This window comes from Acanthochromis polyacanthus, chromosome 11 (genome assembly GCF_021347895.1).
Source record: "Acanthochromis polyacanthus isolate Apoly-LR-REF ecotype Palm Island chromosome 11, KAUST_Apoly_ChrSc, whole genome shotgun sequence".
NCBI lineage: Eukaryota > Metazoa > Chordata > Actinopteri > Pomacentridae > Acanthochromis > Acanthochromis polyacanthus.
In genome coordinates, this window is record NC_067123.1 from 24,753,685 (window position 1) to 24,779,659 (window position 25,975).

The 25,975-nt window shown below is 42.6% G+C and overlaps 2 protein-coding genes and 2 long non-coding RNA genes across 9 annotated transcripts in view; 2 read left to right on the top strand and 2 right to left on the bottom strand.

The window, feature by feature from the left end:
• The window catches only part of fhod3a (formin homology 2 domain containing 3a), a 59,110-nt gene extending 53,727 nt beyond the window's left edge, over window positions 1-5,383 (top strand). For 3 of the 4 annotated variants that reach the window (XM_051955835.1, XM_051955832.1, XM_051955834.1), the window contains 7 exons: window positions 539-700; window positions 1,867-2,057; window positions 2,161-2,365; window positions 2,485-2,526; window positions 2,742-2,949; window positions 3,281-3,445; window positions 3,932-5,383. In XM_051955835.1, the coding sequence (XP_051811795.1) occupies window positions 539-700; window positions 1,867-2,057; window positions 2,161-2,365; window positions 2,485-2,526; window positions 2,742-2,949; window positions 3,281-3,445; window positions 3,932-4,008 (1,050 nt within the window). In that variant the 3' untranslated portion in view covers window positions 4,009-5,383. The remainder of the gene's footprint in view (window positions 1-538; window positions 701-1,866; window positions 2,058-2,160; window positions 2,366-2,484; window positions 2,527-2,741; window positions 2,950-3,280; window positions 3,446-3,931) is intronic. The other variant, XM_051955833.1, reaches the window with a different exon arrangement.
• A 149-nt stretch (window positions 5,384-5,532) lies between these two features.
• gstr (glutathione S-transferase rho) lies at window positions 5,533-8,399 on the top strand. The gene is made up of 6 exons (XM_022219161.2): window positions 5,533-5,759; window positions 7,357-7,422; window positions 7,515-7,620; window positions 7,712-7,830; window positions 7,922-8,007; window positions 8,086-8,399. Exons 1-6 carry the CDS (start codon window positions 5,592-5,594, stop codon window positions 8,216-8,218), a joined length of 678 nt encoding a protein of 225 aa, XP_022074853.1. The 5' UTR covers window positions 5,533-5,591; the 3' UTR covers window positions 8,219-8,399.
• On the bottom strand, window positions 7,705-10,584 carry LOC127536174 (uncharacterized). Its single transcript, XR_007945164.1, has 3 exons — window positions 10,394-10,584; window positions 7,940-8,263; window positions 7,705-7,821 (listed from the first exon to the last, which is right to left on the bottom strand). It is a non-coding gene; the product is annotated as an uncharacterized LOC127536174 (long non-coding RNA).
• A 703-nt stretch (window positions 10,585-11,287) lies between these two features.
• Window positions 11,288-23,879, bottom strand: LOC127536212 (uncharacterized). 3 transcript variants are annotated; one of them, XR_007945215.1, is made up of 3 exons: window positions 23,727-23,879; window positions 15,712-16,490; window positions 11,288-15,482 (listed from the first exon to the last, which is right to left on the bottom strand). It is a non-coding gene; the product is annotated as an uncharacterized LOC127536212 (long non-coding RNA). The 3 variants fall into 3 exon arrangements; XR_007945214.1 differs by lacking the exon at window positions 23,727-23,879 and adding an exon at window positions 21,268-21,420; XR_007945213.1 differs by lacking the exon at window positions 23,727-23,879 and adding an exon at window positions 18,934-19,086.
• Between the last annotated feature and the right edge of the window lie 2,096 nt (window positions 23,880-25,975).

Below are 25,975 nucleotides of genomic sequence, written 5' to 3' on the forward strand. Positions count from 1 at the left end.
AACTTTTTTCCAAGTGTCACCAATTCTGGTTAAAATGGTAACTGTACAAGCTGTAGACAAAGGACATTTTTCATTTGTTTCCATACTTTCTTCCTGTCTGCTCTGTGTAAATGCAGTCTCCAGTTCAGTCCAGTTTGGCTGAGAAATGTTGGTCTGAGTGACTTATGACCTCATTGTGGCACTGTGGAACTCAGAATTGAAATTTGTACAGAATCTGGGTAGCCCAAATAGTTTATTTTTGGCATTTTTTTTAAAAAAATCAGACATGTAGAATAAAGTGGTTTTCAGTTTTCTGATGGGACGGCACTTCACAGATGAATAGGACTGTCATAAAAGCGATCATATGATAATTCATTCTGTTTTTAGAGTTTGACTGATTAGAGGTGTCCTCATGGCGATTTTTAATGAGATGACTTTAAACTCACAGGCAGGTTTTGGATTTTAGATGCTACTCTATGTGAAGAGCCAGAAAATTTCTTTGAATCTTTCATTTGAATGCAAGAAAAACATTTAAAAAATTCTCTGTTGATGTGTCCAGGCTAAAGGCTTTGAGCTGACGTATTTGGAGAAGGTTCCAGAGGTGAAGGATACAGTCCATAAGCAGTCTCTGCTCCATCACGCCTGCTCTGTGGTGGTGGAAAACTTCCCTCAGAGCACCGACCTCTACTCCGAGATCGGAGCCATCACGAGATCTGCAAAAGTATGCTACATGCCCACTGCTGGAGAGATTGTACACAGTGCAGTGCATAGAAACCCAGAGTTCAGCTCAGAGAGCAAATGTTCAGCAAAAGGCCAAATAGGATAAGATAGTAAAATATTATGTTTTCCTGTGACTGTAAAGTTGTTGGAACTGCTTTGCACCACAGTTATCACACAAGCTGTCAGGGGTGTGGGGTGTGGTGAACCCAGGTGCAGACATAGTTGACAAACAGCCGGGCATAATGGTAAAAAGGGTTTATTAACTCAAAACTACAGCAAACTGAAAACAAGACTGAGGTGGCAAGACTAACAGGTCAGTGACAACAACAGGGCTGAGGAAAAATACTTACACACAAGGGAACAGTACGGAAGGCGAAAACAAACTGAAATCCAGATCAATAAAACAACTGAGTCCAAAAACAGGGGGAAAGCAGTGTAGTCCAGAGGTAAGGACGGAACGGAGACTGAAACAGAGTGAGTCCAAGACAATGAGCCAGCGACAACTGAGAGAAACGGCAGGGCTTAAATACAGAGGGAGGACCAGGTGAAATGAGTCTGAGCTTGATTGCATCAGGTGACAACAATCAGGGGCCAGGTGCAGAGTAGGCAGGGAGCAGCAGACAGAGGGAGACAGAGACCAGACAACACAGGAGGAAAAAATACAAGGCAGCATCAGGGACAGAATCCTGACACAAGCACATCATCAGGGTGCTCCATTGACTTTGTCAGGAGACAGAGGCTGAACCGTCTGCAAACCTTCATTCAGTTTGAATAGTTTCATATCTACTAGAAGAAACAACAGAATTCTGAATTTTACAGCTTCTCTTTGTAAAGTTTGCCCTTTAAAACAATGCATGTTGGGGAATCTAATGTGATAAACACACTTCTTTAGAAATTTTATTTGTTGAGTTTAGTCAGTTAGTTTGTCAATTTATTACAGATTGTTCTAAAAATCCCAAAAATGAAAACCAGACAAACCATTTAAACCTAGTTATTGAGCAAACATAAGAGGTGATTCTAGTGACTTGTGTGATATTTCACAGTTTTGCTGAATGACAGAATGTCAAACAGCAGCTAAGTGACTTCTTCTTAAGTTTTGTTTTGGTTGCAAGGTGATTAAATTACTTTCCCTCTGGGTTATTTTTTTTGCATCATCTTCTCCATCAGGTGGACTTTGACCAGCTGCAGGAGAACTTAAACCAGATGGAGCGGCGCTGCAAAGCCTCATGGGACCACCTGAAGGTGATCGCCAAGCACGAGATGAAGCCGCAGCTGAAGCAGAAGATGTCGGATTTCCTCAAAGACTGTGCTGAAAGAATCATCATCCTCAAGATTGTTCACCGCAGGATCATCAACAGGTAGTTCCTCTTCCAACACTTACCTGTTGTACAACACCAACAGGTATTGTGCAACAGTGATGTGAGACTGAGATTGCTTCTTCTTCCTTCCTTCTTCTGTCAGGTTCCATTCGTTCCTGTTGTTCCTCGGTCACCCAGCCTACAGTGTGAGAGAGATCAGCGTCCACAGGTTCAGTAAAATCCTCAGTGAGTTTGCGCTGGAGTACCGAACCACCCGAGACCGTGTCCTGCAGCAGAAACAGAAACGGGCCGACCATCGCGAACGCAACAAGACCCGAGGAAAGATGATCGTGGATGTCAACGCTCCTGTGAGGCTCACACACACAGTCAACATTCTTTTCTTTTCCAAATCTAGAGCTGCTTTTTCACTTTTTTCCTGTCATTTTTCTTGATCTTTTCTTTGACTTTCACTCTGTTTCTTCTGTAGTCTGATGATGAAGAGGAGCGTGAGGTTTCTGCAAGTGTGCTGGTCTGTCTGCATGTGTATGTGTGTGTGCATGAATCCACTAACTATAACTACATCATTTTTCCTTTAAAGATCGTACTTTAACATCTGAGTTAACAGAATACATCAGGCACTGTAGTCTTTAGGGGTTGGATGTTTATTTTGGTGCTTCAGTTTTGGCCTGTTTGAGTCAAGCAGCCAAACACTGATCCTCTCTCATCCCGTCTCTCTTCCTGCAGGGTGGTCGATATGGCTCGAGCAGCAGCAACAGCGCCCCCAGCTGTAGCCAAGAGAGTGAGCAGCCTCAGGGTCTGGACCACGCTGAGGACGCTGCAGAACATGAGGTGATGAAAGCGGTGCTGAGAACCAGCCTCAGCGGTGGTGACAAGGAGGGCAGCGGGGTGCCGGGCCTCCGGACACGGACCAGATCACGGCCAGGACGAGGAGGTGAGAAAGAGAGTGCCTTAGAAAACCTAAAATACTGCACCACATCTATTCTACAGCACACTGGACTAATGTAAATATGTAAATAACACACAGGTCTTTGCACACACACTTGCACCCACACGTGACTTTTTCTAATTTTCCATGTTGTTTTTTTCTTAAAGATTTGTCCTTCATAACGTCTTCTTGTTATTGCACAGCCTTCAGAACAGTCACTTTTCATTTCACTGCACATACTGTATGAGCATGTGACAAATAAAATCTTGAATTTTATAGGAGTTAGTGTGCTCAAAGAGTTTCTGTCTTCCTCGTATAATTTTTTTTTTTGATGCAGGTCGCACTGTGCAGGCCTGGACACCACCTGTCGAGGACACTCAGATCTGTGGAGATGATGCAGCAGACGAAATCATGGAGCGCATAGTGAGGTCGGCCACTCAGGGTCCAGGAACCAGAGCGCAGCCCCGAGAGAGGAGGAGGTCCAGAGCCAACCGCAAATCATGTACGAGCTCAAGGAAACTCAAATCTATAATTTTAAATAGACTTTTTAGTGTGTTCAAGCTTGTAACATGACCGTCAAAACACATACTGAGGATCGACAGATTTTTGAACTCTGGATGCTGGTGGAACAGCTCAGGGAGGACCTCAGGAGAAAGTAGCTTTTAAATTTCTAGAAAGAGAAAATAGTTTGCTTATTCATGAAGATGAAAAAATCAATACCACTCTCATACCAACCTGTGACATACAAAGCTAAATCAATCAGTTAGCTCAGCGTGAAAGAGGAAGGAAACAGTTGCTATCTCTGTTAAAGCTCACATACTCACAGTTATGTGATAGAACCAGATAAAACTGACAGCTGTGTGAGCCAAGAACATCACTCCTTGTGTACAAGGACCATACAGAACATTGTAAAGCTTAACACTTCATACAGGTGTTATGTTATGTTCCTGCATCTTTGACCCTAACCTTCTGTCTTCTCTTCTCACAGTGAGGCGGACTCTGAAAAATGGTCTGACACCAGAAGAAGCTCTTGCTTTGGGGCTAACCGATTCTCCAGACACATAAAACATGTCCTCGCTGCTGCGGAAACACAGCTGTAAATGTCGGTGCGACGTCTCTGTCAGCCTTTGCCACACTATAGTGCTGTATTCCACCAGCCACGGGCCCCTGTAGGTTTTTGCCAGCTGCTAATTTTGCCCAATGTTACTGAGTGAAGAAGCTTTTTGTATTCAATACAACAAAAATCTTCCAGGAGAAACCGTGGAGGTGAAGAAAGAATGCACTCCATAAGGTCTGATGCGTCCAATTTGGCAAGGAAAACAAATTTGTATTTCAGTGATGCTGCCTCTACACTGAATTGTAACAATTTGTTATGTATCTAAACATATTTTCAATGTTGCATTAGTCCGAAGGGATTTTTACTTGTGAGTTTCTGCAGCTGTGAGTTCACCATTTGTCATTTATTTAAGCTGTGAATTTTGGTAAGTAAAGATTAACGGGCGACAGAGGAATTTCAATTTGTGCTTACACAGTTTCAAAGGATCCGAAGAGATCGCACAGACAAAGAAGCTTAGTAAGAATTATTCAAAGTGAAGGTGTAGCTGTGTTTTGTAGGAATGTGAAAGGTTTCCAATCTGATGAGTGCCTTTCATTAAAAAGGGACAGTGATGTACCTTTTTACCATCTCTCTCTGTATATTCACCTCCTACGTCTCAAATGACTCACACACGTCACCTTCTCGGCTGTATTTACAATACAGTTAAACTTCTCAGTATTTATTTGCAAAGCTCTGACATCTTGCACCTTAATTAACGTAAATAGTCTGAAATAAACGACAGATTGAAAACAGAAAAAAGGAAGTTTGTATCTCTGTAAAGTGTAAAAAGACAAAAAGATATGGACATTTTTTTTAAATTTTAATAATCTATTTTGAAGGATTTCGATGTGTAAATGCCCTCGTCAGCTGCCAGGTACTAAATACTGTAGTTCTACAGTGTGCATGTTTAGTGCGGTTCATGTTATGTATTATTTTTGTAATTTCTGTAGAAACTTGTATTATAGTTTGACAAAAAAAAAGGAACAAAAGAGGCTTTTTTTTCTGTGAATGGTAATTAAAAAGAAAATTCATGACAGATGTGGTTATAGCAGAAATCTTTGTTTTTAACATGTTGCTCCTTGCTGAGAGCAGCATTTGGACGTTTGATTTGAACTCTGGTCATGTTGTACTTTGTATGAACTTGAACAAGTCATGTAACAGTGTGGTAAACGTGCGCCCAGGCTGAAGTGTCCACTCCTCTCACAGTACAGCAAGAACTGGGAAACGTCGCTGCATAAATATCATGTAGTGAGCTGAACATGAAACTGTGGTTACAAACACTCTCACTTGAAATGCTGTGTATACACGTTCTGCAATAAAAAAACAAACTATTGAATGAAAAAATGAATGTGCATGCCGTTCTTTTAGCTTCTTTTTCTGCTGAGTCATTTTTTAATACTTGGGCGTGGTTTTGCTGTCCAACCTTTGGATTAATGATGTGCTATAAATTGCTCCACCAGTTCTCACTTCACAGTATTCGTGCAGTCGCTGTGTTGCACCTGTTTGTTTCACTGACTTACTGTTTAGGATTGTGTCTGCCGTACCTGCATCCATGGCCCAGTCAATGATGCTGCTGTGGGGGTCTGGATCCCCTCCATGCTGGCGTGTTATGATCACTCTGGAGGAAAAGAAGCTGCAGGGCTACAAACACAAGCTGTTGTCCTTTGAGAAAGAAGAGCACAAATCTCAGGAAGTCTTGGAAACCAACCCAAGAGCACAGGTAGGTGTTAAAAAAAGATGGTCAAAGTAAAATGTACAGCCATAATGATGAATATATGTCAGTGATTCGTCAAATACTGGAAGAAAAGCTACAATAGACAGTTGCAGTGTATTCTTGCTGGTTAATTGTAAATTTCCCCAGTGAGGGATCAATAAAGTTGACCTTATCTTAAAATAAAGGTGACCTCAGGTTAGAAGAAGTTTCCTATTGGAAAGGAAATATGCAAAAAGTTAAAAATTCTCTAAAGTAAATCCAGGCAGAATGATGCAGTTTTTGCATTTCTTCAAGTGGAGACAGGAAAATGTGCCCTCTAGTGGCCAAAACGTGTATCATCCTAAAGACAGTTTCAGTTAAACAGTATAGTATTTACTCATGTCAAATTTAACACTAAATTTCAAATCCACGATATGAAAAATACAGGGGCCACAGCATGAACTCAATGCAACTGAAGTTATAACACCTTTCACTACTAAGACTCAAATCCTTTATTTTTCAGATGCCTTAAAAGTTCACTTTTATTGTTAATGACAATATTCTTCTGCATGGATGGCATTCTATTCTTCACAGACAATTTATTCAGGTGCTCTTTGAAGAGAGGTTTTGTTGCTCTGCATTTCTCTTAAAAAAACACCCCGAATGTGTTCCACTGGATCCATTTAAGGTGACATTATTGCTCAGGTCACAGTTTTACTCCACTGCACTTGAGAAATTTTTGTGTGATTTTGGCAGTGTGCTTTGGATCATTGCCATGGTGGAATACGCCTGTTCTACCAAGCTTCTGCAGACTGGACTTGTCAGCGAGTGCTTTGGTATTTCCACGGACATGATTGCGATCCTACTAAAAATTGACTCTTGCGGACTTAGCCAATCGCAATGATACAGGGAACAACTGATTAAATTTTGGGGATGTTTCCGAGTTCCATCAATTTCCACCGGCTACTACATATTTGGGTCACACGATTCGGTATCTGTACGTAATGCACACATGCATGACACAAGCCTGTGCTTAGCGTAAAGTCATTTTGTTTACATCTATATTAAATTTCCACATTCTACGTTGCCGTGATTTCTGCCATGGATTTTTTCAAGATTTCATCCGTCAGTAATGGTAGGACTGAGCAGCCTTGGTGGAGTACTTTTATTGTTTTTAATGTGTTCATAGGGTTGATGTTGTACACTGACCTTCATAATTTCTTAGCTGTCACAGAAGCACAGATTTCTACTAAAAACCCCTGTGAAGTCTGAAGCACTTGTCTGTTTTTCAAAGCTAAACTGTGTGAATAGCACACTGGCCATGCAACACTAATTAGTTTTATTAGTACTATCCTTTGTTTTACACAACATGGTTTTCTAATTCTAGTGTCAGTGTTCACAAGTGTCTTCACTTAGATTGAGTTTCTATTTTGGGGCCCGTATTTATTCTAAAATATTTGGATACACGCATTATACAACTTTAAATCAGATGACATGTAGGTAGCCTTACACATAGGGTGTACTCACTTTTGCTGTGCCAAAAACACCACATTTGTTTATTGTACATTTATGGCAATGTAATACATACCCACAGTAACTTAATATCATAATTTCTTTCCACCAGCTCCCTACATTCAAGCATGGAGACCTCATCGTGAATGAGTCATGTGCAGTATGTTTGTACCTCGAGGTAAACAGCCTAAATTAAATACAAAACATACTAAATGTTGCAATATATTTCTTTCCTTTGACATCTGATCCTCCTTTTCTCGGCTGTGACAGAACCGGTTTAAGTCTCAGGGCAGCAAACTGATTCCTGACAGTCCCGCAGAACAAGCACTGATGTACCAGCGCATGATGGAGGGTGTCCACCTCAATGCTAAACTGGGCAAGTCACCTGTATGAATACTAGCACAGAGTGAAGAGGGATGACAGAAGTGCTGATGTTATTGATAGTAATATTGGTTATTCCGTTTTAGATTCAGTGGCCTACTATGACTTCCTTACCCCTGAAGGGGAGAGACACGACTCCGCTCTGAAGAGAAACAAGGAAGCTCTGGCCACTGAGCTTCGACTCTGGGAGGGATACCTGCAGAATGTAAGAGTATGAAGAGCACACAACACACACACTAGCAGACATACACTGTATAGACATCAGTGGTTCTTCTAATTTTTTTCCCTCCTTCAAGGTGGCTGAGGGCTCATACCTGGCGGGGCCCTTCTCCTTAGCCGACGTGATTTTCTTTCCAAACGTCGCCTATGCGTTTCATTTCAAGTAGGTGACTGAGTTTCCTGAACGACTGAGTCCAATCTGCTTTTGAAGTGGCACGATAACATTTTGTCTCCTCTTTAGGCTGTCTGTTGAACGTTACCCCAAACTGGCCAAATATTACAGCCTGCTGAAGGACAGACCCAGCATTAAAGCCAGCTGGCCCCCACAGTGGTTTCCCACTTCAAATGGCGATGACGCTCTGAAGGATGTCTGAACTCTCTGCATTCATCTCTCATTGTAGGTCTGTGAGGCTGTTTAGCTGCAAAGATAGTGAAAGCATTTCATTTTCATTTCGAAACACTCTTAATTTGTCACATGGGAATTATCTAAAATCACAAGAGACAAGTCACTGAAAATGTCTTTGTTCTTATCTGAAATGAAGCAATGATAAAGTGAACATAAGACATATTTTAAAAATATTTTTCTGTTATAAACATAATAAACATTTCAATGGAATTGGTGTTGTAATTTGTTTTTCTTGATTATGACACCAAGGTCATTTCATTTTCGCTGCAAGTGTAGATCATTTCCAACTACTGGTTTTCTTAATTCCTAATAACAATCAAGAAACAGAACCTAAGAAAGTTGTATCTGTCAACCCCAATCTTTATCAGTGAAGCATCAGTAACATGTTACCGTTGTAGCTGCTGCAGGTTTGAGCTAATTTATTTCCCATTTTAAATAAAAGGACAGCAGATAATTCAGATAGATGAAAGGAGAAAAACAAAGTTCTTACACAAGTCTGTTTTCAGTATTTGGACATTCTTTCAAATTTTTTGATGAGATTTTTGATCATTTTAACATTATTACATTTGAAATGAAACCATGTGAGAAGTTGGCAGGGAGCAATCACTGTTTGGTGGAGCTGGTAACAAGTCATAGACATACTAGGAGCTTCAGTAGAAGGCAACTGGACTGGAAAAAACAAAGAGAGAAATCCAGCTGTGTCCTTTTGAAGCTTTCAAGATACCCTGAATGACTGAGAATCTGTACATGCAACTCATACACTGAGATGTGACCTCGGCTACACATACTGCCTTTTGCAAGAAGTCCAATGGGGGTAGTGGGGTATAGAAAGTACAAGATTTCCTTTAAAGGTGTAGTGGATTGGTATGAAGTAAAGTGGAAATATTGAGAAAAAAATGCAATTACTTTAGATTTGTACTTAAATACAGCACTTGAGCGAATGTAATTACTTTACACCACCGTATTTATCAAGATAGTCATCCATCATCTACTGTATACATCACTTAATCCTCATTAGGGTGGTGGGGGACTAAAATTTATCCCAGCTGATTTAGGGTGAAGACAGGGAACACCCTGAACATATCAGTAGTTTATCACAGGGCTACACAGAGACAAACATTCACACATACGGAAAATTCAGAATAACCATTTAAACAGTGTTGGGCAAGCTACTTGGAAACTGTAATGAGCTAAGCTACCAGCTACTCCGTGTTAAATCAAGCTTTACTACACTGAAGCTATGACCCACAGAAATGTAGCAAGCTAAGCTACAGCAATATGGCCAAAGTAGCTTAATACATTCAAGTTACTTTTTTTTTCTTACCAAAAAATTTCAGGGACTAATGAAGTCAGTCAAACGGAGACAAGAAAATGCTGACTTGTTTATTATTAAACCATCATTTTTGTTCTCAGTGCTTCAAACTTAGTAAGCTGATACACTGAGGAATATGTGGAGCTATATTTAAAATGAATCAACCTTTTTACATGAGAAATCATTGTTTTGATTTTCTTTTTAGTTTGTATTGCAGACATAATGTATCTGATAATTAAGTTGCAGTAGCTTATATTAACACACCACTTACATTGGAGGGTATAATAGGTTACATTTGATATAATTTCCATATAAAGTAAGCAATATTATAGTAAGACAATTTTATACATAATTTGGGTATTCACGTTGGGTATTAAATCAAGTTTTATTTCTTAAGTCTAATATCTATGTAAAATCATTCAATGCTTTCCCAAAGTGCTGTATCCACTACTACTTAACTCAATTTTGGTCTTGAGTGTAAGATTAAGATATTTAATCATTTATGCCATCACTTTTGTTACCCTTTCTGTTATTTTTTTCAGCCATTTGCTCATTAGTTAACAGTAATACTGAAGAAGACAGATTTTGGTTTTACAGTTACCTCGTTTTCTCCCATACCTCTTCCCTCCTATATGTATCAGTTTAATTATTTAATCCCCCAATTTATACATATTCACACACTGCCACCACAACCTTACGCTTAATTTAATTAATTTAATGCCACGCAAATTTTAGATGTTGAAAAGTAGCTCGTTTGTGTGTGCATCTTATACTGCGGTTGACATGTTGTGGTTAGCTAACTGCTGCTGGTTGTGCATATTCGGTAGTCACCTGTATATGGGTTCTCAGATTTGTATTTGACGTCTTTGAAGTTGACAGAAACTTCGCCTAGGGCTGGCACAGTAGGCACCTGAAAACAACTTTTCTCCGTTTTTTCACAAAAACTCATAACTATTTAGGTAGGGCCACGGTGACTCTGACTCCTTCTCTGCCATCTCTCAGTGAACTGAAGCGAGCGTCTGTGTGTGGGTGGATCCAGTGAGTCGCAGGAAGGGATTGTTGAATGACGACATCAACAGTTCCTCCGCTTCTATTGGTCGACACAGACATGTCGGCGTTTGGAGAGGATGTCACTGTCTGATCTTTAAAAGTGTGAGATGAGACTGCAGCAGAGCAGAAAGTTCTCAAGCAGTTCAACATTCATCATTTTTAATGTAGCTTTTTGCGTTCGCTACCGCGCTACATGACCAAAAGATTAGCTAAGCTGTTGAAATGTTTTTTGATTTTGTAAACAACGACGCTATCACGTCGCTACAGAAAAATGTAGTTAAACTACTAACGACGCTATTTGTAGTGACGTTACTGCCCAACACTGAACATTTATAATCCCTCCGCTCCAGAACTCTACTCAGCTCTGCATGGTCCATATAAAGGATGGAAGAGTGCCATATTCTGTTATTTTATAAATATTTTTTTTTGCCCTTTATTGCATAGGACATGTTGTGAAAAAGTCTATATACACCTATGAAATGTCTTTGAGTAGAACACTTTTTAAACCTTCATCTTTTTTTTATTTACATGCTTATATGTGTCAGCGGGTGCTGAGGGGTATTAAAGTCTATTATTTAGAGTTTGTGTAATGAACCAGTGACCAAATAAAATTATTAGAAACTATGGCACAATAAATGAATGAGAGCAAAGAAGTGTACCAAAGGAGACAAGCAATTTATAGAAATATGACGTTTTACTTAGTTTTAAATAGATTAAAAGCATCCACAAATAAAAAGATTAAAATAGCTAGCTGAAACAAGCAACAAATACAATGTGGACAAAAGCTCCTTTAAAATGCTAGTGTGAATGAGTCCAAGAATCCTTAATCCAACCCTGGAGCGCAGCACACAGGGCAAAGCTTCCCCCAACTGCCGCTGCGTTGATCGAGCCTCGGTCTGTACGTGGCCCTCCGCTCCCCAGAGACGTTACGCCCACAGCGCTACTTCGCCGGGCCGACTGTAGCCGAGTGCAGTCCCCTCAATCAGCGCGCATCATGTGACCACGTCCTGGTCCTCATTCGATGTACGTCCCTCTCATTCCTGGCTCCGGATCTACCTCACCTCCAGCAGCCGCCACCACCACAGCACTCCACACCTGCCAAACACACGGACACAGGCCAACCCGAAGTCCTAATACACGGCCCCAACCCCAAAGCCCAAGGCTCTCCAGAGCGCACCACTTCAATATCACAGGTGAAGTACTCACGGGCAAGGCAGGGTTTCCCCTGCCCCTACGTGTGATCGGTGCGAGATGCTCAATCCGGGCGGGTCGCTCCTCTCAGTCCTGGTCCTGTGACGGCCCCGGTGTTCACTCCACTCCCGCTGCTCAACTGTCTGCCCCTCTGCTTCTCGTCTCTCTACACACTCCCTTTGTTCCCCTCATTAGCCCGCCTCAGCACAGATGCGCTGATTGTTAGTTCAACAGGATTGGGCAAAAGTCAGGCATGGGTGGGCTCTCAATCAGGCACTGGTATTAGGCAAACTCAAAAAGACATGCAACGAAAAACCCAAAAAATACACACAAAAAAAATAAACACAGCAAACATTACTAAATACAGCCATTTCCCAGGCACTAGATTACATATGAGTGGGAGGAGTTTGGGAGTGGTTGCTTAGTAATGACATACATTCAACAAAGCTTCATTAGTGCCGTGAGCACACATGGAGTGATGAAAAAGTCTGTACATACATGAAGGCATGAAAGACGTTACCAGCTGTGCTCACCGCCTCAGGCAGCTTTGCACATCTGCACGTACGCACAGCTTTTTTTGGTTTGTTTTGCGTCTGTCATTACTCTGTACAAGCTTATATGACTAATGAACCTTTATTAGATGTGTGTGAAGTCACTGCTTGCAAACACACACATCGTAAGCCTTTTTAAAATGTGTATGTTACTTCATGGACTTTATACAACAATTAGCTACAACATTGAAACCACTGTCAGGTGAAGAAAATAACACAGATTATCTCATGACAATGGCACCTTGAGAGGGGTTCGCTGTATCCAGGGGCAGATCCTGATTAATTTTAGTGCTTCAACTTGAAACTAAGGCCCCATCCACACGAAGACAAAACGCTTAACAGTTTAAAAAACGATCACCATAAAGACGAAGGCGTCTCATAAAATGTGTGCGTCTACATGAATGCACTCGATACGCATGGAAACGCTGTAAAACACATGCCAGACCTCTTGGGGCGCTGTAACGATATGACGGAAACACGCGCAAACAGAAGAAAAAACAGTGGGCATGTGCACTTCCGGCAAAAGTTGTAAACAGAGACCAAGCCGGGAAGCATGAGTGGGCAACGTGGGCAAGCTACTACGTTAGTCTGGACAGATGATGAGGTTGAACTCTTGCTTCGGGTGTCACTGGATTATAAAGCCAAAAAGCTGCAAGAAAGCATCGATTGGGAGACATGTCAGAATACGGGTCACTAGCTTCATCAGCACATTTGCTACACTGTACGCCGCCATTGTTGTTGCCGTTGCCGCGTGTGGTGCATGCGTGTCAGTGAAGTTATGAAACTGCGCATGCCTGTCAATGAAGATATGAAACTATGACGCAAGCGTATCTGAAAAGTAGCGGAGAGCCAGTAAACACGGAGCTGCGTATACGGCATTTCAAAATCTTTCCACTCTGGAACCTGGTTTCAAAAATGATCGTTTACAGACCCCCAAAACGCCGTCTTCGTGTGGATGATACGCAGATTCGGCAAGAAACTTGTGACTCTTAAACTCCCTGTCAGAATCACTGGAGTAGACACGCTGGGCTTCTGGGCCAATTCCGGTCAGTCCACCTGGGTAACTGCCGTTAGCAATGGAGCTAACTAACGTCTAATCGCTGTACTAAAGGCTGACAGCCCCGCAATGGAGCACTGAGACCTCCTGTTTGGAGCCAGAAATACGTGGAGACACTCACCCACCGGCAGTTGGAGATCCGGGCTCGGTTCTGTGTGTGTTCGGCAGAGCTGCAGTCCATGGGCACAGCAGAACAGCAGCAGCAGCATCAAAGGGGCTCCAGTGGACCTTGTCATTTCCTCTCTTGTATACAGTGGCATCCCATGTGGGGGATGAGTTCTTGCTGTTGCAGACAGCCAATCATAGGGAGGTTATGGCGAGCACTGGTATCCGCCCACAATGGGTCAAAAGTCTTCCCCCTGCGCGTAGATCAGAACTCCACGGATAATTATGGCACCATACACGGACGCATAGCAATGCCTCCACGCGCGTAGGAGGCTCCTCGTGCGCGGAGACATTGCCACACGCGTGCAGAGTGTTTTGTGCGTCCGTGAAGACTTTTTTCTGCTCGCGCGGGGTACGTGTTTCGCGCACGCGAGAGGGTGTTACGCGCACGTGACTTTTGACCCAATTATGACACCGTAAAATACTGCCTTTTTAGCTTTCTCCGTTAGCCATGTCTACATGTCCAGGTTGTCAGTCCACTGGACATTCTCAGTAGGAGATAAATCAAAAGATTCCTCGACCGTGGACCACTCTATGCCATAGAGTGGTCAGTACCTGCATGTCTGGAACCAGAACATTATACAATGTGGCTGTAACCCACAACCAATCAAGATATTTCATGGGGCTAGTGAAAGGATCTGGTGCCCTAAACACTATATCTCTGGCTTCCGCTGGGCTCCACGGCTGATGGATTAGTTTCAGAAGGCTCTGACTCCTCTGTCTCATCACTTTAAAGAAAAACAGGTGAAGAACACCCAGACTGTTCATCCTTTTTTGTCAACTCATCATTACTCTGTCCTATTCCTACATCACCACTTCCTAAAACTGAGTGATACTGAGTCGGGTTCTGTGTTAAGTCCAGATTCAACTTCTTCATTCTTTATCTTAGTCAATTCTTCCTGAAGAAGAGCAATGATCTCAAGTTTCTCCTCTGTGTTCTTAGCTCTGGCTAATGACTGAATTCCTGCTACACTGACCAGTGTAGATGCATCAGAATTAGATTCAGATTGTGTTTTTTTTAGAGTTATTAATTGATTTTACATTTGAACAATGAGTCTCGCCTGATTTGGACAGATGACAATCCATGGTTAATTTCTTTCACTCAACAACAGGCATTCATGCACACACAGAAATAAAACACAGTCGCAATGAACACAAACAGCAGGCGCATAGCCAGAACTCTCAACTGCATCTGAACTCTTATGTGTCAATTTTCAATTATGATCAAGGTAAATTTCAATCTGATCTGTTAGATGAATTATAAAATAGTTTTTAAACAATTTATAGTTATTTTTGTGTCAGAATTCAATAGGAGTTTCCTCAAATTTAACGTGGAATTCCAGTTTGGTGGATCTGGGTACCTAATTCAATGTATTGGCTTGATAGGTTTGTGCACAACCTAGCTCAGGGACAAAATTCCCCAGAGGCTTAAACCCCGCCGAACCAAAGGCTGGACGCTCGTCTCGCATTCCACAGACAAACACTTGAATTTGCCCAGAACGTCATTCTCTAAGGTGGAAGGATTCACAGGCTGTCCCCTAAGGTCTAGTCGCCCTCCTTTAAAAAAGGCGACCAAGGTATATTACCCAATCCGTGTGCCCCAGCGCTTGATTTAAGGCCGAGAGGTCCGGTGGCCAAAATGACATTTTTTGGCCACCAACATACGTTAATTTAGACATTTTTAGGAGCCAAAATCAACTTTTAGTGGCCAAAAAAATTTAATCCTACTTTTTGCATCCTTTGAGCGTAATAATTTGTCTGTGCGTCACATGGAGATGTTTAGTGCATTTTATGTGCCCTTGGGCCTCTGTCATCCTCTGTAGCATGCCTGTTGGAACTTAACATAGCTGCATGATGAGTGGTAGTATTGCAGTGCTTGGTGCTCCGTCCTCCATAAGCTTCATACCTGAAATTGAAATATTTTTATAACAACCCCTTAAACCCTGCTGTTCACAAAGAATATCAGGTCCCACAACCATCTTTCACATGGAATGGACTGCTTTAAAATTTCTGCGACACCCATGTGGGCAAACACTTTCATGTATAATATATCAGTTAATAAATATGTCAGCTAATAATTCCTCTAAAACAAACTCAATACATTATTTGTTTTTTTAAAAAAAAGTAGAACTTACTTTGCAGATTGGGCAGGCTTTTTACCAGGGGCCTGTTTCAGAAAGCTCCACTTGTCAGCCATCCTCTCGGTGACTGAGTGATAGATAGATAGATAGATAGATAGATAGATAGATAGATAGATAGATAGATAGATAGATAGATAGATAGATAGATAGATAGATAGATACTGCTATTATTTCAGCTGTGAATAATTATCATTATTATTATTATCACTATATCAATTATTATTATCATTACTATTATTACTATTATTTTTATCGTAATTATTATTAGGGTCCGAGCACCGAGGGTGCGAAGGACAGGCGGTGCCAGGGCACCGACTGTCCAAGGCACCAGCGGTGCCAAGGACCCTATTGAAACCCTAGGGTTTATTATTATTATTATTATTATTATTATTAGGGTCCGAGCACCGAGGGTGCGAAGGACAGGCGGTGCCAGGGCACCGACTGTCCAAGGCACCAGCGGTGCCAAGGACCCTATTGAAACCCTAGGGTTTATTATTAGGGTCCGAGCACCGAGGGTGCGAAGGACAGGCGGTGCCAGGGCACCGACTGTCCAAGGCACCAGCGGTGCCAAGGACCCTATTGAAACCCTAGGGTTTATTATTATTATTATTTTTTTTTTTTTTTTTTTTTCTCCCGTAAAGTAAATTGGCTTTTTGGCGGCCTTATCATACTCCAAAACGCGTGAAATTTGGCATGCACATCAGGACTGGCGAAAAATTTGATATTTTATGGGAGTTGCGCATGTGCATGGCAAAATGGCTCTATAGCGCCACCTGCAAAGTTGAAAAAGTAGTCATTAGGCCAACTGCCACAATGTTTCATGTACAGCTACAATATTTGGTGGGCATATGCAGAACATCTGGACACACCAAAAAGTCAATTACAGCCACGCCCTAAACCCAACAGGAAGTCGGCCACCTTCAATTTGCTGTAAATTTTTCAAACTTAATCGCTCCTCGGGAAATGACTTGCCTTTTTGGCGGCCTTATCATGAACCAAAACGCGTGCAATTTGGCGTGCACATCAGGACTGGCGAAAAATTTGATATTTTATGGGAGTTGCGCATATGTGTGAAAAAATGGCTCTATAGCGCCACCTGCAAAATTGAAACAGTGGTCATTAGGCCAACTTCCACAATGTTTTATTTACAGCTACAATATTTGGTGGGCATATGCACCACATCAGGACACACCAAAAAGTCAATCACAGCCACACCCTAAACCCAACAGGAAGTCGGCCATCTTGAATTTGCTGTACATTTGTCAAAATTTATAGCTCCTAGTGGATAAGTCTGAGAGAACTGAAATTTGGCCAGTACATGCACCAGACCTTTCTGATGAAAAGTTATCAAAAACTCAACCAGAAGCCAAAAGGTGTGGCCATGGCGGAGCCTCAAACAACTGATCCTTCGCCATGAAACAGGAAGTGGTGTCTAATTCTTCTCAACATGCTCCAATCTGCCTGAAACTTTACATGTATGATGACAGTCCTGTCCTGATGTCATCCACATAGGGATATTCATTGACAGTCATAGCGCCACCTTGTGGTTTCAGGAAATAGACATCTTTTACACTTTCATGCCCTATTGTTACCCGGTTGATCATATTCACTTCAAATGCAGTGACAACAGCCTAAACACATTGATGATGCATCCCAGTGAAAATGGTGACTTGTCATCAAAGGGCGTGTCTGTGGCGGCCAAACCAATTTCGATGTTTCGCCATGAAAATGTAACGATTCATATCTCAGCTGAACAACATCCTATCTGCCTCAGACTTCACATGCTGGATACCAGGTCCAGTCTGAACACATCCACACTCATAAATTTTGAAAAAGTCATAGCGCCACCTGTTGGTAATAGTAAGTTTAAGGCCTTATATTTTCAGGTACAATGGCCCCAAACTTGGTGATATCATGCTGGAAATTGGTCAGTCGAGTCTTCACCTCTTGACAATCACACACTGTGAAGGGTGTGACATTTCATGTAACGCTGTTGCCGTAGCAACCAAATATCGCCATGAAAAACAAAGCCCTTTCTGACAGGTTAGGAATACTCCAATGCTCACAAAAATTACCACACACATCACCATTGACCCAAGGAACAACACTGTATGCATCTCGGCACTGCACATGCTATAGCGCCCCCTACAGTATTTTTAACAAACAGCCCCCCCAGCACGTTTCACCTACATCCATGAAATTTGGGAGGCTTATAGAGCACATCAGGACGCACAAAAAAGCCTCTTGGAGCCATGTCCTAAACCCAACAGGAAGTCGGCCATCTTGGATTAATTGTGAGATTTTTGATGATTTTTCTCATTTTTGAGAGTTAATACCTCCTAGGGGATAATTCCAGGAGACCTGAAATTTTGTCAGTCCACACAGCAGGACTTGGTTGGAAAAGTTATCAAAAGTTTAACCAGAAGCCAAATGGCGTGGCCATGGCGACCATCAGCGTTTTGATGCTTCGCCATGAAACATCAACTGCTGTATAACTCTCCTCTGCATGCTCCAATCTGCCTCAAACTTTCCATGTGTGATCACAATCCAATCCTGATCACATCTACAGGCCAACAGACACTCTCAGTCGCAGCGCCACCTGATGGAGGGACAGTAAATGCTGTATAACTGGCCTCTACATGATCAAATCAGCCTGAAACTTTTCATGAGTGATCAGAGTCCAACCCTCATCACATCCACTGTGTGAAATACACTCTGAGTTACAGCGCCACCTGGTGGATAGACAGGAAATGCTCTATAACTGCTCTGAACATGCTACAGTCTGGCTGAAATTTTAAATGTATGATTGGACTCTGGTCCAGATGCGATTCAGAGGCCGACATACACTCTCAGTCACAGCGCCACCTGGTGGACGTGCGTGGATTCACGACCAGCGTGGATGCGAGGACCCGTCCATCGCTGCTTGCAGCTTTAATTATTAGGGTCCGAGCACCGAGGGTGCGAAGGACAGGCGGTGCCAGGGCACCGACTGTCCAAGGCACCAGCGGTGCCAAGGACCCTATTGAAACCCTAGGGTTTATTATTATTATTATTATTATTTTTTTTTTTTTTTCTCCCGTAAAGTAAATTGGCTTTTTGGCGGCCTTATCATACTCCAAAACGCGTGAAATTTGGCATGCACATCAGGACTGGCGAAAAATTTGATATTTTATGGGAGTTGCGCATGTGCGTGGCAAAATGGCTCTATAGCGCCACCTGCAAACTTGAAAAAGTAGTCATTAGGCCAACTGCCACAATGTTTCATGTACAGCTACAATATTTGGTGGGCATATGCAGAACATCTGGACACACCAAAAAGTCAATTACAGCCACGCCCTAAACCCAACAGGAAGTCGGCCACCTTCAATTTGCTGTAAATTTTTCAAACTTAATCGCTCCTCGGGAAATGACTTGCCTTTTTGGCGGCCTTATCATGAACCAAAACGCGTGAAATTTGGCGTGCACATCAGGACTGGCGAAAAATTTGATATTTTATGGGAGTTGCGCATATGTGTGAAAAAATGGCTCTATAGCGCCACCTGCAAAATTGAAACAGTGGTCATTAGGCCAACTTCCACAATGTTTTATTTACAGCTACAATATTTGGTGGGCATATGCACCACATCAGGACACACCAAAAAGTCAATCACAGCCACACCCTAAACCCAACAGGAAGTCGGCCATCTTGAATTTGCTGTACATTTGTCAAAATTTATAGCTCCTAGTGGATAAGTCTGAGAGAACTGAAATTTGGCCAGTACATGCACCAGACCTTTCTGATGAAAAGTTATCAAAAACTCAACCAGAAGCCAAAAGGTGTGGCCATGGCGGAGCCTCAAACAACTGATCCTTCGCCATGAAACAGGAAGTGGTGTCTAATTCTTCTCAACATGCTCCAATCTGCCTGAAACTTTACATGTATGATGACAGTCCTGTCCTGATGTCATCCACATAGGGATATTCATTGACAGTCATAGCGCCACCTTGTGGTTTCAGGAAATAGACATCTTTTACACTTTCATGCCCTATTGTTACCCGGTTGATCATATTCACTTCAAATGCAGTGACAACAGCCTAAACACATTGATGATGCATCCCAGTGAAAATGGTGACTTGTCATCAAAGGGCGTGTCTGTGGCGGCCAAACCAATTTCGATGTTTCGCCATGAAAATTTAACGATTCATATCTCAGCTGAACAACATCCTATCTGCCTCAGACTTCACATGCTGGATACCAGGTCCAGTCTGAACACATCCACACTCATAAATTTTGAAAAAGTCATAGCGCCACCTGTTGGTAATAGTAAGTTTAAGGCCTTATATTTTCAGGTACAATGGCCCCAAACTTGGTGATATCATGCTGGAAATTGGTCAGTCGAGTCTTCACCTCTTGACAATCACACACTGTGAAGGGTGTGACATTTCATGTAACGCTGTTGCCGTAGCAACCAAATATCGCCATGAAAAACAAAGCCCTTTCTGACAGGTTAGGAATACTCCAATGCTCACAAAAATTACCACACACATCACCATTGACCCAAGGAACAACACTGTATGCATCTCGGCACTGCACATGCTATAGCGCCCCCTACAGTATTTTTAACAAACAGCCCCCCCAGCACGTTTCACCTACATCCATGAAATTTGGGAGGCTTATAGAGCACATCAGGACGCACAAAAAAGCCTCTTGGAGCCATGTCCTAAACCCAACAGGAAGTCGGCCATCTTGGATTAATTGTGAGATTTTTGATGATTTTTCTCATTTTTGAGAGTTAATACCTCCTAGGGGATAATTCCAGGAGACCTGAAATTTTGTCAGTCCACACAGCAGGACTTGGTTTGGAAAAGTTATCAAAAGTTTAACCAGAAGCCAAATGGCGTGGCCATGGCGACCATCAGCGTTTTGATGCTTCGCCATGAAACATCAACTGCTGTATAACTCTCCTCTGCATGCTCCAATCTGCCTCAAACTTTCCATGTGTGATCACAATCCAATCCTGATCACATCTACAGGCCAACAGACACTCTCAGTCGCAGCGCCACCTGATGGAGGGACAGTAAATGCTGTATAACTGGCCTCTACATGATCAAATCAGCCTGAAACTTTTCATGAGTGATCAGAGTCCAACCCTCATCACATCCACTGTGTGAAATACACTCTGAGTTACAGCGCCACCTGGTGGATAGACAGGAAATGCTCTATAACTGCTCTGAACATGCTACAGTCTGGCTGAAATTTTAAATGTATGATTGGACTCTGGTCCAGATGCGATTCAGAGGCCGACATACACTCTCAGTCACAGCGCCACCTGGTGGACGTGCGTGGATTCACGACCAGCGTGGATGCGAGGACCCGTCCATCGCTGCTTGCAGCTTTAATTATTATTATTATTTTTTTTTTTTTTTTCTCCCGTAAAGTAAATTGGCTTTTTGGCGGCCTTATCATACTCCAAAACGCGTGAAATTTGGCATGCACATCAGGACTGGCGAAAAATTTGATATTTTATGGGAGTTGCGCATGTGCGTGGCAAAATGGCTCTATAGCGCCACCTGCAAACTTGAAAAAGTAGTCATTAGGCCAACTGCCACAATGTTTCATGTACAGCTACAATATTTGGTGGGCATATGCAGAACATCTGGACACACCAAAAAGTCAATTACAGCCACGCCCTAAACCCAACAGGAAGTCGGCCACCTTCAATTTGCTGTAAATTTTTCAAACTTAATCGCTCCTCGGGAAATGACTTGCCTTTTTGGCGGCCTTATCATGAACCAAAACGCGTGAAATTTGGCGTGCACATCAGGACTGGCGAAAAATTTGATATTTTATGGGAGTTGCGCATATGTGTGAAAAAATGGCTCTATAGCGCCACCTGCAAAATTGAAACAGTGGTCATTAGGCCAACTTCCACAATGTTTTATTTACAGCTACAATATTTGGTGGGCATATGCACCACATCAGGACACACCAAAAAGTCAATCACAGCCACACCCTAAACCCAACAGGAAGTCGGCCATCTTGAATTTGCTGTACATTTGTCAAAATTTATAGCTCCTAGTGGATAAGTCTGAGAGAACTGAAATTTGGCCAGTACATGCACCAGACCTTTCTGATGAAAAGTTATCAAAAACTCAACCAGAAGCCAAAAGGTGTGGCCATGGCGGAGCCTCAAACAACTGATCCTTCGCCATGAAACAGGAATTGGTGTCTAATTCTTCTCAACATGCTCCAATCTGCCTGAAACTTTACATGTATGATGACAGTCCTGTCCTGATGTCATCCACATAGGGATATTCATTGACAGTCATAGCGCCACCTTGTGGTTTCAGGAAATAGACATCTTTTACACTTTCATGCCCTATTGTTACCCGGTTGATCATATTCACTTCAAATGCAGTGACAACAGCCTAAACACATTGATGATGCATCCCAGTGAAAATGGTGACTTGTCATCAAAGGGCGTGTCTGTGGCGGCCAAACCAATTTCGATGTTTCGCCATGAAAATTTAACGATTCATATCTCAGCTGAACAACATCCTATCTGCCTCAGACTTCACATGCTGGATACCAGGTCCAGTCTGAACACATCCACACTCATAAATTTTGAAAAAGTCATAGCGCCACCTGTTGGTAATAGTAAGTTTAAGGCCTTATATTTTCAGGTACAATGGCCCCAAACTTGGTGATATCATGCTGGAAATTGGTCAGTCGAGTCTTCACCTCTTGACAATCACACACTGTGAAGGGTGTGACATTTCATGTAACGCTGTTGCCGTAGCAACCAAATATCGCCATGAAAAACAAAGCCCTTTCTGACAGGTTAGGAATACTCCAATGCTCACAAAAATTACCACACACATCACCATTGACCCAAGGAACAACACTGTATGCATCTCGGCACTGCACATGCTATAGCGCCCCCTACAGTATTTTTAACAAACAGCCCCCCCAGCACGTTTCACCTACATCCATGAAATTTGGGAGGCTTATAGAGCACATCAGGACGCACAAAAAAGCCTCTTGGAGCCATGTCCTAAACCCAACAGGAAGTCGGCCATCTTGGATTAATTGTGAGATTTTTGATGATTTTTCTCATTTTTGAGAGTTAATACCTCCTAGGGGATAATTCCAGGAGACCTGAAATTTTGTCAGTCCACACAGCAGGACTTGGTTTGGAAAAGTTATCAAAAGTTTAACCAGAAGCCAAATGGCGTGGCCATGGCGACCATCAGCGTTTTGATGCTTCGCCATGAAACATCAACTGCTGTATAACTCTCCTCTGCATGCTCCAATCTGCCTCAAACTTTCCATGTGTGATCACAATCCAATCCTGATCACATCTACAGGCCAACAGACACTCTCAGTCGCAGCGCCACCTGATGGAGGGACAGTAAATGCTGTATAACTGGCCTCTACATGATCAAATCAGCCTGAAACTTTTCATGAGTGATCAGAGTCCAACCCTCATCACATCCACTGTGTGAAATACACTCTGAGTTACAGCGCCACCTGGTGGATAGACAGGAAATGCTCTATAACTGCTCTGAACATGCTACAGTCTGGCTGAAATTTTAAATGTATGATTGGACTCTGGTCCAGATGCGATTCAGAGGCCGACATACACTCTCAGTCACAGCGCCACCTGGTGGACGTGCGTGGATTCACGACCAGCGTGGATGCGAGGACCCGTCCATCGCTGCTTGCAGCTTTAATTATTATTATTATTATTAGGGTCCGAGCACCGAGGGTGCGAAGGACAGGCGGTGCCAGGGCACCGACTGTCCAAGGCACCAGCGGTGCCAAGGACCCTATTGAAACCCTAGGGTTTATTATTATTATTATTTTTTTTTTTTTTTTTTTTTTTTCTCCCGTAAAGTAAATTGGCTTTTTGGCGGCCTTATCATACTCCAAAACGCGTGAAATTTGGCATGCACATCAGGACTGGCGAAAAATTTGATATTTTATGGGAGTTGCGCATGTGCGTGGCAAAATGGCTCTATAGCGCCACCTGCAAACTTGAAAAAGTAGTCATTAGGCCAACTGCCACAATGTTTCATGTACAGCTACAATATTTGGTGGGCATATGCAGAACATCTGGACACACCAAAAAGTCAATTACAGCCACGCCCTAAACCCAACAGGAAGTCGGCCACCTTCAATTTGCTGTAAATTTTTCAAACTTAATCGCTCCTCGGGAAATGACTTGCCTTTTTGGCGGCCTTATCATGAACCAAAACGCGTGAAATTTGGCGTGCACATCAGGACTGGCGAAAAATTTGATATTTTATGGGAGTTGCGCATATGTGTGAAAAAATGGCTCTATAGCGCCACCTGCAAAATTGAAACAGTGGTCATTAGGCCAACTTCCACAATGTTTTATTTACAGCTACAATATTTGGTGGGCATATGCACCACATCAGGACACACCAAAAAGTCAATCACAGCCACACCCTAAACCCAACAGGAAGTCGGCCATCTTGAATTTGCTGTACATTTGTCAAAATTTATAGCTCCTAGTGGATAAGTCTGAGAGAACTGAAATTTGGCCAGTACATGCACCAGACCTTTCTGATGAAAAGTTATCAAAAACTCAACCAGAAGCCAAAAGGTGTGGCCATGGCGGAGCCTCAAACAACTGATCCTTCGCCATGAAACAGGAAGTGGTGTCTAATTCTTCTCAACATGCTCCAATCTGCCTGAAACTTTACATGTATGATGACAGTCCTGTCCTGATGTCATCCACATAGGGATATTCATTGACAGTCATAGCGCCACCTTGTGGTTTCAGGAAATAGACATCTTTTACACTTTCATGCCCTATTGTTACCCGGTTGATCATATTCACTTCAAATGCAGTGACAACAGCCTAAACACATTGATGATGCATCCCAGTGAAAATGGTGACTTGTCATCAAAGGGCGTGTCTGTGGCGGCCAAACCAATTTCGATGTTTCGCCATGAAAATTTAACGATTCATATCTCAGCTGAACAACATCCTATCTGCCTCAGACTTCACATGCTGGATACCAGGTCCAGTCTGAACACATCCACACTCATAAATTTTGAAAAAGTCATAGCGCCACCTGTTGGTAATAGTAAGTTTAAGGCCTTATATTTCAGGTACAATGGCCCCAAACTTGGTGATATCATGCTGGAAATTGGTCAGTCGAGTCTTCACCTCTTGACAATCACACACTGTGAAGGGTGTGACATTTCATGCAACGCTGTTGCCGTAGCAACCAAATATCGCCATGAAAAACAAAGCCCTTTCTGACAGGTTAGGAATACTCCAATGCTCACAAAAATTACCACACACATCACCATTGACCCAAGGAACAACACTGTATGCATCTCGGCACTGCACATGCTATAGCGCCCCCTACAGTATTTTTAACAAACAGCCCCCCCAGCACGTTTCACCTACATCCATGAAATTTGGGAGGCTTATAGAGCACATCAGGACGCACAAAAAAGCCTCTTGGAGCCATGTCCTAAACCCAACAGGAAGTCGGCCATCTTGGATTAATTGTGAGATTTTTGATGATTTTTCTCATTTTTGAGAGTTAATACCTCCTAGGGGATAATTCCAGGAGACCTGAAATTTTGTCAGTCCACACAGCAGGACTTGGTTGGAAAAGTTATCAAAAGTTTAACCAGAAGCCAAATGGCGTGGCCATGGCGACCATTAGAGTTTTGATGCTTCGCCATGAAACAACAACTGCTGTATAACTCTCCTCTGCATGCTCCAATCTGCCTCAAACTTTCCATGTGTGATCACAATCCAATCCTGATCACATCTACAGGCCAACAGACACTCTCAGTTGCAGCGCCACCTGTTGGAGGGACAATAAATGCTGTATAACTGGCCTCTACATGATCAAATCAGCCTGAAACTTTTCATGAGTGATCAGAGTCCAGCCCTCATCACATCCACTGTTTGAAATACACTCTGAGTTACAGCGCCACCTGGTGGTGGATGGGCAGGAAATGCTGTATAACTAGTCTGAACATGCTCCAATCTGGCTGAAATTTTACGTGTGATTAAACTCTGGTCCAGATGTGATTCAGAGGCCGACACACACTCTCAGTCACAGTGCCACCTGGTGAACGTGCATGGATTCGCCGACCAGCGTGGATGCGAGGACCCGTCCATCGCTGCTTGCAGCTTTAATTATTATTATTTTTTTTTTTTTTTTTTTTTTTTTTTTCTCCCGTAAAGTAAATTGGCTTTTTGGCGGCCTTATCATACTCCAAAAC